This window comes from Saccoglossus kowalevskii, chromosome 3 (genome assembly GCF_978046115.1).
Source record: "Saccoglossus kowalevskii chromosome 3, keSacKowa6.1, whole genome shotgun sequence".
In the NCBI taxonomy this organism is placed as follows: domain Eukaryota; kingdom Metazoa; phylum Hemichordata; class Enteropneusta; family Harrimaniidae; genus Saccoglossus; species Saccoglossus kowalevskii.
This window is the reverse complement of record NC_140643.1, coordinates 31,548,447-31,561,389: the sequence shown is the minus strand read 5'-3', so window position 1 is coordinate 31,561,389 and position 12,943 is coordinate 31,548,447. Positions and strand designations below refer to the sequence as shown.

At 34.9% G+C, this 12,943-nt stretch overlaps 1 protein-coding gene across 1 annotated transcript; it reads left to right on the top strand.

Moving 5' to 3' along the window:
- The first annotated feature begins 26 nt into the window (after positions 1–26).
- On the top strand, positions 27–12,669 carry LOC144351325 (dol-P-Glc:Glc(2)Man(9)GlcNAc(2)-PP-Dol alpha-1,2-glucosyltransferase-like). Its single transcript, XM_078009036.1, has 3 exons — positions 27–207; positions 8,117–8,314; positions 8,744–12,669. The coding sequence occupies exons 1-3, from the start codon at positions 31–33 to the stop codon at positions 9,887–9,889; spliced, it is 1,521 nt and encodes a 506-aa protein (XP_077865162.1). The 5' UTR covers positions 27–30; the 3' UTR covers positions 9,890–12,669.
- Positions 12,670–12,943: the final 274 nt, after the last annotated feature.

Below are 12,943 nucleotides of genomic sequence, written 5' to 3'. Positions count from 1 at the left end.
TATCGCTTAGTATTGTGGGTAAAAAACAAAATGGCGGCACCCAACAAGTTCCTGGTTTTCCAAGCTTTCTTGAGTGTTGGTGCGATTTTCTTTGGCACTTCGGTGTTAACGTTGTTAAAGATAGATCGTGCACAGAGCGAACCTTATATGGATGAGATATTCCATATTCCACAAGCACAGAAATACTGCAATGGATCTTTCGATGAGGTAAATTTACAAACACGTGCAACATGATACAGCTCCCAGGCTGCACACACAAATACAGTCGAACTCGACCAGATGTAATCGCCGTGGTGTAAGGTCAATCACCTTCTTTGTTTCGTTTGTTTTTATATAGTGTCATTTCATTTTCAGACACTGCTTCATGTTGTCGATTTCAGTGACCCGTGTTTGAAAAAACAGACATTGCGTCAGCGAGCATCTGACTCTGCTAAGAAAATACCACATTCACTCAGGGGCTGCAAATCAATAAATACTTTTTTTTTAAGTTATGAAATTGCGAAATCAACACCATGTCGGTTTCAAATATTGATTTCTTACCCTAAAATGTGAAACAAAAAGTTCATCGGGGATCGGGTGTTAGGTTAATAACCATTGTTCGTAATCGCTAACTTGGTTTTATTCAAAACTGCACAAATCCCGTGCTTTCTGATGATATCCGACAATTTTATGAACAAAAATTGCCAGCAGCCAGAATCAAGGGGAAGGGTTACAGTCACTTCGCCCGAAATCCACTTCGCCCGAACTCCTTCGCCCGATTACCAGTTCGCCCAATTACCGGTTCGCCCAATTACCGGTTCGCCCGTTTTCCTTTTCGCCCGATTTACCGATGCTACACACTAGGCCTACTGGGGGTTTCGATTCGAAATGTACATCTGGTAAAATGCATAAAATCTACCATATGATCGCATTTTAGTCAGGGTTTTCTTGCAGTTGCAAACACTGCAACTGATGTCCGCCATTGCGGGTAGTCATCCCCATTCACAATAGAGGGGTGGCCGACAGGCAATGGGACAGGTATGCATCGGCCGTCATACACATATTTTTCACTTGTTTCACCATCGGTGATATATTATTTCCTCGTTTTTAATATATATATTATTTCCTCTTTTTTTACAGTCAGAGAAATGGTTAATGTGGCACGACGAATATCAATAGTACATTCGTTGTCATTGCGACCTGGTTTTTTTAGAGAAAAAACCTTGCAACTTAGCACAGTATTTCCACATTTACTTTTATTTAGTCGTTTAGTCGTATTTAACCGATGCAATTATTACACTGGTATAAAATGCGCGAATTAAAATTAATTCTACCGTACACAACAATGAAACTATTGTAACAGTATTTTATTAAAACGTCGACGGTGATTCGCGAGTAATATTAGTCAAGTTGATAAACGACGAGGTTGGCTTTAGGTGAAGAATAACTCAACCACACCTTAAAAGACGTAAAATCTCTTGAAACAAATAGAAAAAAATGCACGTGGTACGGAAGACTTACTAACTTGTTTCTCATAACTATATTCACTGGATTGACATAAATGGTCACACATGTTACTAGTGTATTATTGTCTCATTGTGTTATTCTTTGATCTTAGTTGTGAACATCTAGTGTTAATTTGTGTCAATCACTTACGTTTATAGGCAACCTTTGATCTTGAATGCCTATTCATTGGTGTTTTGTTAAGTGTTTAATTCTATATATTGTTGAGGGATGCCTTTGATTTTTACATAAGATAAGTCTTGTTCATTTAGTTTTAAATCTTTGATATAGATTGGTGGATTGATGGACAGGAAAAGGCAAAAGTAAACATCAAGCATTATTACACAGTATTTTTGTTATTTTTCATTATTTATTAAATATTTACCAAATGTGAAACACATTAAATGCGTACAATAGACAAGATCAAAGGATGCCACTCCATTAACTATAGGATTGACACAAATTAACACCTGTTGATCACACCTAAGAACAAAGGTTACCATATCCCCCATGTTGCCATTTATTTTACATGCAAATACTGACAATGTGCAAGCATTGGTGATAAAAAACAATTGTTTTTCACTATGGGTTTTTTTCCTAGGTTTTTTTTTCCTAAGGGGTTTTCTTTCCGGACCCCTAACGTAACATGGGGCGATTTTTTTATTATCAGTGGGACTGATATAATGCGACTTAACATAACATGGGACGATTTTTTAATTATCAGTGGGACTGATATAATGCGACTTAACGTAACATGCGACGATTTTTTTTATTACAATGCGACTTAACGTAACATGCGACGATTTTTTTTATTACAATGCGACTTAACGTAACATGGGACGATTTTTTTTTATTACAATGCGACTTAATGTAACATGCGATGATTTTGTTATTACAATGCGACTTAACGTAACATGGGACGATTTTTTTATTATCAGTGGGACTGATATAATGCGACTTAAAGTAACATGGGACGATTTTTTTTATTACAATGCGACTTAACGTAACATGCGATGATTTTTTTATTACAATGCGACTTAACGTAACACGCGACGATTTTTTTATTACAATGCGACTTAACGTAACATGGGACGATTTTTTTATTATCAGTGGGACTGATATAATGCGACTTAACATAACATGGGACGATTTTTTAATTATCAGTGGGACTGATATAATGCGACTTAACGTAACATGCGACGATTTTTTTTATTACAATGCGACTTAACGTAACATGCGACGATTTTTTTTATTACAATGCGACTTAACGTAACATGGGACGATTTTTTTTTATTACAATGCGACTTAATGTAACATGCGATGATTTTGTTATTACAATGCGACTTAACGTAACATGGGACGATTTTTTTATTATCAGTGGGACTGATATAATGCGACTTAAAGTAACATGGGACGATTTTTTTTATTACAATGCGACTTAACGTAACATGCGATGATTTTTTTATTACAATGCGACTTAACGTAACACGCGACGATTTTTTTATTACAATGCGACTTAACGTAACATGGGACGATTTTTTTTATTATCACTTACGTACAGGCGCGGCATCATCAGTCACGTACTCACTTCTATTCAAGTTCTTTACACCTTCTTTTAGCTGTGAATTTTTTTCTTTAAACAATGATCTGCCGCCAACCGATAGGTCATTGTTTATATATTTAGCGTATAAAAGTAAAAGAAGTTGGACGTTTAACAAGGCGACAAAATAAACCATCTTGCTACATTGTTACATTCCGACTTCTGTTCTTAATTTATTTACGCAATACCGCATGGAAACACATCCAAACGAACCACAAAAATGCGGACCCTGAGCGGAACTGACATGTATTGCTTTACGGTCTGAAATCTGGGATGTGGTCAATTGAATTGCCAATAACTTGCGTGTCGGACTATACCATTTAGGTGGCTGCGGGATAGTTAGCATGATGTGGTTGATTGACAGGTCAACTAGTTAGCGTGATGTGGTTGATTGACAGGCCAATTAGTAACATGCTGTCTTTGTTTTATTTTACAGGCTGCTTTTAGGTTTAAAAATAAAGATCAGAGATAGGCTGCTTTTAGGTTTAAAAATAAAGATCAGAGATAGGCTGCTTTTAGGTTTAAAAATAAAGATCAGAGATAGGCTGCTTTTAGGTTTTAAAATAAAGATCAGAGATAGGATATAGGCTGCTTTGAACCACTCTAGTTAAGATTTTTTTGCAGACTTACAAAAAGCACGCCATTTTATGTTAATTACCAACGACAAAGGATCACTTGCGGGTCACAGGACGCGGTCACTAACCTCTACCGGATGCCATCAATATGTAACACACAACGTAAGAAATTGACATATAAATAAACTCAATGCATATGCATGTATCAAAACCAAGATGTAAGATGAATCAAAAACACTTTTCTAGTATCTTTGGGTAAATGTACGATTCCTCGATTGTGGCTCACCAAACGTAGTCAGAGATGAATGAGCCCGTCATTTTAACGCCATAAGTAGTGTGAAATTAAGTGCGAAGCAGGGCGCTGGGCGGCAGCGTCTGACGCGCCGCCTCGATTAGCAAGCATTGTTTGAGGTGTTATGTTCTTTGTTGGAGGTGTTACATTCATTGAGTTCATGTGGAGGGAGCGGTATGGAAGAGCTGACAACGAGGCAGTCACGAACATTTTACGCCATATTTCGGAACAGTACCCCCTAAATTAAAACCATTTCGATACGGCGTTCTAAATTAAAACCATTTCGATACGGCGTTCTAAATTAAAACCATTTCGATACGGCGTAACTAAATTAAAACCAGGGATTAAAACCATTTCGATAGGGCGCTCTAAATTAAAACCATTTCGATACGGCGTTCTAAATTAAAACCATTTCGATACGGCATTCTAGATTTAAACCATTTCGATACGGCATTCTAAATTAAAACCATTTCGATACGGCATTCTAAATTAAAACCATTTCAATACGGCGTTCTAAATTAAAACCATTTCGATACGGCGTTCTAAATTTAAACCATTTCGATACGGCATTCTAAATTAAAACCATTTCGATACGGCATTCTAAATTAAAACCATTTCGGCACGGCATTTAAACAAAAAAAAAACCAAACAAAACGGCCTATTTCAGGGCCAAAACATCCTCCAAGAAAGGATATACCGTAAAAATATGACACATAATCACACACATTATTTGTCTCAATAAACATATTTTTTTAGCAAGCGTTTGCCCTGAAAGAGAGATAAAAGCAAATGATTAGTACTTGAGTAAGTGTGAACAGCAGTGATTAACGCAAGCTAGCTCCTCCCCTTCTTTGAAAACTCAACCACCCATTCCCGCAGCCACCTCCCCCACACCTAAATGGTATTAGGTAATTCTACCATTTTGTTGGTGCAAGCCGGGTCAAAAAATCAAAGTGTTGTTGTAAATCATGGAGCGCCAATATGGAAATATTTAAGAGATGTTCAATAGAGATTCAGTTAGTACTTTTACATTTTTTGCCTGAATTTTTAACGTTATAAATGGCTTTAATTTTAGGAATTGGCTTTATGTTAGTGTGGCGGACGCGCTATTATCAAAGAGATGGCCGATTTCTGTGTCCGTCTCATAGCTTGTTAAATAGAGGAAATAGGTGTTAAGTATTAGCACAATATCATTGAGTGTTAATGTTCTCACCCGCGTATTTCGTCCATTGGTAAACAAAATTGCGTGTCCAGCCAATCGCTGATCTTGATTTAGCCTACCAGTGACGTCACAGTGAACGCTCGTATGAGGGGCCCCTTAATTTTATCGTGGACACTCCCACAGGACAAGATATGCTAATGATGCACTAGCCAATCACAGCGTCAAAATAGTGTTTATAATGACGTTGTTTTGAGAGGACTACAACCACTTCGATTGATATCCATCAAGAGAACATCTCTGCCAGACTTTTTCAACAACAGCGCTATTATTATTGACTGTTCGACACTACTGATTATCAAGCACTTTCAAGTTTTATAGTTCATTAATTAAGCACTTTCAAGTTTTATAAATCTCAACATTATAGTTCATTAATTAACCACTTACTAGTTTTATATATCATACCAGTTCAGTTAAGCACCTTCAAGTTATATAAGGCATATTTATTTATTTATTTTTGTCGTTATACCGAACAGCACTAATTTATTTAAATTTCGACCATACTTTTAAATTGAAATAGAAACACAACATTGTATATAATTAATATAGTATTAGGGCCAGAATTAGACTAATTTATTTTAAATTTCGACCATACTTTTAAATTGAAATAGAAACACAACATTGTATATAATTACTATAGTATTAGGGCCAGAATTACACTAATTTATTTAAATTTCGACCATACTTTTAAATTGAAATAGAAACACAACATTGTATATAATTAATATAGTATTAGGGCCCGAATTAGACTAATTTATTTTAAATTTCGACCATACTTTTAAATTGAAATAGAAACACAACATTGTATATAATTAATATAGTATTAGGGCCAGAATTACACTAATTTATTTAAATTTCGACCATGCTTTTAAATTGAAATAGAAACACAACAATGTATATAATTAATATAGTATTAGGGCCAGAATTACACTAATTTATTTAAATTTCGACCATACTTTTAAATTGAAATAGAAACACAACATTGTATATAATTAATATAGTATTAGGGCCAGAATTACACTAATTTATTTTAAATTTCGACCATACTTTTAAATTGAAATAGAAACACAACATTGTATATACCGTAATTAATATAGTATTAGGACCTGATTTAACCATAGACCCTTTGTTGAGGGTCTATGATTTAACTTAGGTGTCCTGATGTGATTGGAAGTATATTAACATTTTGCTAAAGCAGTTTTAATTTATTCGCCATAACTATTTTCAAATATTTTGTCTGGAAGTTTGTTTCTAGGTTGAGTTTTATTTTTTTCAAGACATTTTATCACTGAATAATAAAATTATTATTACATTATTTTTAAAAAAAGAATCAAAGATGTAAATTTTTAATTTGTATTTCAATTTCTACGTAGACATTCCATATGTAATACATGTACTAATATATATATTTTTGGTATTTGTGATTTCTTGTAATTGTCTTGTACAGTGTGGGTTTTTATATTGCTCGATTGTATTAGCACCTGGTGTGCCACTTTATTTTTATTCCAGGGTAAATAAATAAATGTAATGTAAATGTAAATTATGCATTATATCTTTACTTTCATTGCTCCCCTCTTCCAGGAAACAAAAAGTTCATGCAATATTGGAAGTGAAACTGGGGAAAACAAACACAATACTAGAAAAATATTTCAAAAGTTTTTCCTCAACTCAATTTGTTGAATTGTTGTAGTTCTGTGTTTTACTGTGTCAAGTTACCAAAAAATGCTAATATTAAAGGAAAAATAAAGTTTTATCAGATTGGAATTACATTAAAAACAGAGGTTTACATTCTTATAAAAAAAAAATGTGTTTTTAAAGGGTCACGGTGCATTTAACTAAAGGAACTACCACCATCAAGCAAAAAGGTGTGACTGTCCCTCAACTCATTGTTTCCTCCCGATACACAAATGGTATGACCCACACAAGATGGCCGCAACGGCATAAAATTACGTTACAACCCCGTTGTAAACTTCACGTTCGTCACCTTATAAAAACAAATTTCGACTTCTACGTTATCTTGTTTTGACTACACGTAAATACCAAACATACGAGGAATCAGGCGAACTGGTAATCAGGCGAACTGGTAATCGGGCGAAATGGCAATCGGGCGAACAGGTAATCGGGCGAAACCGTTCGGGCGAAGTGGTAAATGGGCGAAATGCCCCCAATTCAAGGGGAATTCGCATAGAGTTCTGGGTAAATCAAGGAATTACTCTCTGTTACGGCACGCCTAATTGGCTGAAAATGAGTCTGCACACTTGATTTACTATGAACTCTGGGCGAATCCTCCTTGATTCTGGCTGCTGGTTTCATCCCACAGGTTCATTCGTTCCACAATTTTATTCGTCCCAAAGTCAATTTGTCCAAAATAAACTACGAACTCAGTAGCATAGCCACACCTCCAATAAACACTTGCGCAGGGCAAGTGAATTGGGCCTTTAAACCCATCGGAATACCACATGGTACTATTGACAAATTCCGAATATAAAATAATGTATTTCCAGAAGTATCGGTAAATTTTGTTATTATCAAAGTTTAAGCTTGTGTTTCATATGCTGTGACCGTGATTTAACTGAAACTCACAAATTCAGTGTAGATTGCATTTACCTGTGCACTCATTAGAATATTTGGAGCAGCTGGGATACAAAGATAGTACGAAGCAAGAACACAAATGTTCAAAATGTGACTTAAGTCACTTTCATCCTTGGGTTGACATTGTGTACCTGTCTGAACTGTATCATTTTCTGTTTGAATTTTTTTGAACACAAAACTCCCAATTGAGTGGATACATGCGTGCTCAATCTATATCAATTCGAAAAACAAAACTGAAATCAACCCTTGATCAAAAATAAAATAATTAATTGTTGTGTAATAGATTTATTTATTTATGTTACTATAGAAACCAATATTGAGAAATATGAATAATTCTGTGTATCTATTCTTTTCAGTGGGATCCTATGATAACAACACCTCCAGGTCTCTATTTAGTTACTGTTGGATTATTAAAACCAGTGTCATGGCACTTGGACATTGATATGTTAGATTGTTGTATTCCCACCATACTACGTTCTACTAATATAATGTTTGCAATGGGAAATCTATATCTCTTATACTCCATACTCGTGAAGCTCAACCCAGATCCAGAGGTTAGTAACATAATTGTACTTGAAACCAAGGTTTTTTATCTATCTGTCTGATATAATGTCTGATGTACTTGTGAAATTTGAAGCATGTGTGGGATGCAGAGCTGGATACGAATGGCCTCGCTCTAGGTATCAATTCACAACATCCAAATGGGAACTATTTTGAATACATGTATCAAAGCAGTCATCATAAAACTAAATGGATTGTCATTACAATGGTTATATTTGTAGGAAATCAATTTGCAATAACAAAGAGTTGTAGGTACATGTTATCCCTGATCCTTTCCAGATCCAGAAGCATGAACATTACTGGAAATCAAAAGGCAATAGCAAAATCAGCTTCAACTAGTTCAAAATATACAATAAGAGAAAACAAGATACCAGTATTGCTAAATAGATTGACTAATAACAGTTTATTTTTTGGTCTGACAGGAATCCAGTATGCAATTGGCAACAACGGCAATCACCTTGGCGATGTTTCCACTTCTCTATTTCTTCACCTTTCTGTACTATACTGATGCTGGCTCCACTTTCTTTGTCTTGTTTATGTATCTTTTGAGTCACCATGGTAACCATATGAATGCTATACTCTCCGGGGCATGTGCTGTAGCATTTCGACAGACGAACATTATCTGGGTTGTATTTGTTGCCGGGGTAACAGCAGCTCGTCTCATTGAACAAGATGAGAAATGTGACAAAGTGAAGCTGGCAGGGAGTGATGGAGAAATCGATGAAAGCAGCAAGAAAGAAAAGAAGGAGAAAATAAGCAAGAAGAGAAAAGAAAAATCTAAAAAGATGAAAGAAAAAGAATCCAGTCAGATTAATGATGATATTATTAGTATCATTTCCAAAAACATTGAAAATTTATTTGCATATTTAAGTATTTTCTCCAACATTGGTTATCTGGCCCAGCAGTTATTCCCCTATGCAATCATTGTGATTGCCTTCATGGTATTTGTACATCTTAATGAGGGTATAGTATTGGGTGATAAATCCAACCACCAAGCTTGTCTCAACTTTCCACAACTATTTTATTTCTTCACCTTCTCTGCTGTTTTCTCATTTCCTTACTTCATCTCGCCATTCAATATCATTCCATTTCTGAAATTTCTGCGAAAAAATCGCATGTTCATTGCTGTATGCTTCGGTGCTTCTTTGCTAATGGTGTATATGTTTACCTATGTTCATCCATACATACTTGCAGACAACAGACATTATCCATTTTATATTTGGAAAAATGTTTACCAACGACACTATCTTGTTAAATACGCTCTTATCCCGGGCTACTTTTATGCTGGCTGGTGTATCTTTTACTCATTGTCCCATCGCACTGTAACATGGAATTTAGTTTTTGCCGTTTGTCTCGCGGCAGCAGTAGTACCACAAAGGTTAATAGAGTTTCGTTATTTTATAGTGCCGTATTTGATTTTTCGTTTGCATATGAAATTACAGCCATATGCACTTCTCTTCACTGAAGCGATATTATATTTTGTAATTAACTATATTACCATCCGATTTTTCGTACACGAAACTTTTACTAAGCCTGATAGTGATGAAATACAAAGGTTTATGTGGTGAATGATGCTATTTGCAAAATCGTACTGAGATTGCGGTTCCAAAAGACGCATTATTAAGTTATGCAGGAATTCATTATTTGTGAGCATATTAGTTTACTCTGTATGTGTGTATGTTGTTTCCTCTGATATTTTATAAAAACTTTTGCCAGTTTTGACATATCAAGTCTTTTTTTGTTACAATAAACATTCGTCCAATGTTAAAATTTTATTATCGACAAAACCATAGAATTTAGATTGAAGCCCTGATATCTGATAATTATTAAGGCATTCGTGAGACATATTGATCCAAACCTGTTGTGATATTTACTGACTAAGTTGTTGTTGTCATTACTACTGTAAATCCAGCCATACATTGCTGTTTTGAATGCTGCGCTCAGTGTGCACTATAGACAACTAACCTAGAGAATAAATAATGTTTGCTCAGTAACATTTGGGGGGGGGGAGCTATTGGCAAGAAACTTCTAACCTGGATATTTCGTGAATACTGCAAATGTTGCATTATTTCACATGCCAAGGATTTCAAAAAAATCAAATTCGCTGCACACACATACAAACAGGGTAAATGTGAAGTTTTCCATTGTGTGTTTTGAACTTACCGGTAGTCAGAAATAAGCTTGAAGTAGACATTTGATCTAAGGAGAATTCAACTTTTCCAATATATTTTTTTTTAATGCAGAAGTAATTTCAGTCTTATTTGTTTTCGTTGTGTTTTTAACTTCTATAATTCATGACAACTACCACCAAATTATTGTTTGATTTTACAGTTGTAAGTCAACAATATGTTACCAATGTTACCGATCACTGGTAGCATAGTGGTTGTCGCATCAGACTCATGATCGGTAGACCCAAGTTCAAATCCTACATTAGGCTGAACATCAAAGGGTCGACCCCTACCCTGGGTGAGTATGCCAGACTCAATGGGAAGGCAAATTCCACTGGCCGAGATTCATTTACTAACGAATGTGACTTTGGGGGAACCTTGGTTAAGGTCCGCAGGTGCTTGTGTTCGACCGAGCCTGGTTGATGCCAGGATAGTGCATTAAAATTGCTGTTTGATAGGGAGATGGCCACACAGCCCTGTCATGTAGTCCCAAACAGGAAATGACTTCTGTGGCAAAATGCACTATGTGTCAGCACTAGCACTTGCAATTTGCACTTACAAAATAGAAAAAAGTCAGGAGAGACAACAGTGACATTCAACTGTCGCCTGGCACAAAACATTAAAAAAAAAAAAAAAAATATGTTACCAATATATAAAACTGGGTTTGTCTTTGAAATGTCATCAAGAGTTCACACTTGTATTCTTACACTGTTTTGACCTCGCAGCAGATAAAGAAGTCTTCAATATCAAGCAAAATGACTTAATAATACTTTGTTCATGTAATACAAGAGGTACTGTTATTGACACTCCATTGAAAATATTCTTTACCGATATTTACATCGTTCCTCAGAGGATGATGAACTACTATGCATCTAAAGCTCATTTGCATGTAGATAAAAAGCGTGCGTTTGTGAGAGAAATGCAAAGTTATGAACCACTATGTAATGTCCTTTACGTATTTCCTTTTGTTATTATAGTATTCATATTTCAATTTACTTCCTAAAGACCTTTTTTTTGGTCAACTCCACTTCAGGGAAACAGGGAGGACTAGTGTTTATTCCCATCATTGTGTCACCAAGTGAAGTCCTGTATTTCCGCTTGAATTTCTTAATATGACTTCAAAAATATCTTTATCACCTAGACAACAGAAGTTCATCGGCAGATAAAAGTGGATTCTTGAACAAAATTTTCTGCCTTCTCGATTGCATTCTATACAATTTATACACTACTGTAGATCTTTCCACCTAACATATCTTGAGCTTTTTACCATCAGTTTTTCATGCCCAAATTTGTCTGCACTTTTTTCTTGTATTGTTCAATGTTTCTGGAAATGAACCCTAATTATGAAACAAAATGTGAGTCAATTTTCAGTTTTACTCGAAAAATTTTGCTAATTTTGTCCCAATCTTTTGAAGGAAAGTGCAGACTAATAACGGGACTATTTTGTGAATTATTGGTGAAAAAGGTTAATATGTTCAGTAATTTTTGTAGTGATTTCAGCAGATACAAGATTAGATTTCTATCCAGATAACATTGCCTGCTACTTCCATATAGCTTCTGCAATATTACCTGGTAGTTCATAACTAGTACATTTGTGAGTGACACTGGTAAAACTGAATGGGTAGGGTTACCTTCCTCAATGATAGAATAGAGTATCCCAAGGACTGCAATATGCTGATTAGGTCAGTTATATTACCAATGAAATTTAATTTGTGGTTAATTTATTTAGACTTACAGCGTGTAAACAAATATCTGTTGAGTGTAATGTTATTTTGCTGTCAATTCAGATGAATACTTTGGGTAGATTTACTGTAGTAGTTTAAGCGTAATTGACTCACAATTTTCTGTAACTAGTAGTAGAATAATATACAAATGTACTTGAACATTTTTTTAAATCAAAGTTTCTTCATCACTTTAGTATTTATTGTATACCAACGAAACATCAAGGCTGAAAGTTAGACTTGCAGCAGGTGTCAAAAAGGGGAAAAAAACTGTAAACCAACATTGTAAATGTATATGGCCCAGGAAATACATCCACTAAATAAATGGTCTCACAATACATTCCAAGAAGAAAAAATATATGTATATACTCTTGAAATGTGTCTTTATTTGTGCAATAATTATGACATGCTACATTGTATCATTTGATTTATATAATAAATAAGGTCTATAATTAATAATCGTGTATATGATTTGGTGGGGAAGGATATATTAGATACAACATCCTTGCACATTATTAACATATTAGATTTTAATTTATTTGTTTTCTTGACAAACTAAGTCTCCAAGTCTTGTCAAAACATGGGTAACACCAATTTAAAGTAGTTTAGCATCCCTCCTTAATCCATTGAACACCAGTAACTCGTATTCGACCTGTAAGCAATTATGTCTATTTAATGTGTACAGTGTTCCTTTTAATAGTTTCATTATAAATTAAGTGAGGATTACCAGAAT

What these genes read in the sequence shown, in the direction of transcription:
- LOC144351325 (XM_078009036.1), top strand. Translation starts at nt 31, where the DNA reads ATGGCGGCACCCAACAAGTTCCTGGTTTTCCAAGCTTTCTTGAGTGTT. An exon ending in GCAATGGATCTTTCGATGAG is followed by an intron (nt 208 to 8,116) that starts GTAAATTTACAA and finishes TATTCTTTTCAG; the next exon opens with TGGGATCCTATGATAACAAC. An exon ending in AGCTCAACCCAGATCCAGAG is followed by an intron (nt 8,315 to 8,743) that starts GTTAGTAACATA and finishes TTGGTCTGACAG; the next exon opens with GAATCCAGTATGCAATTGGC.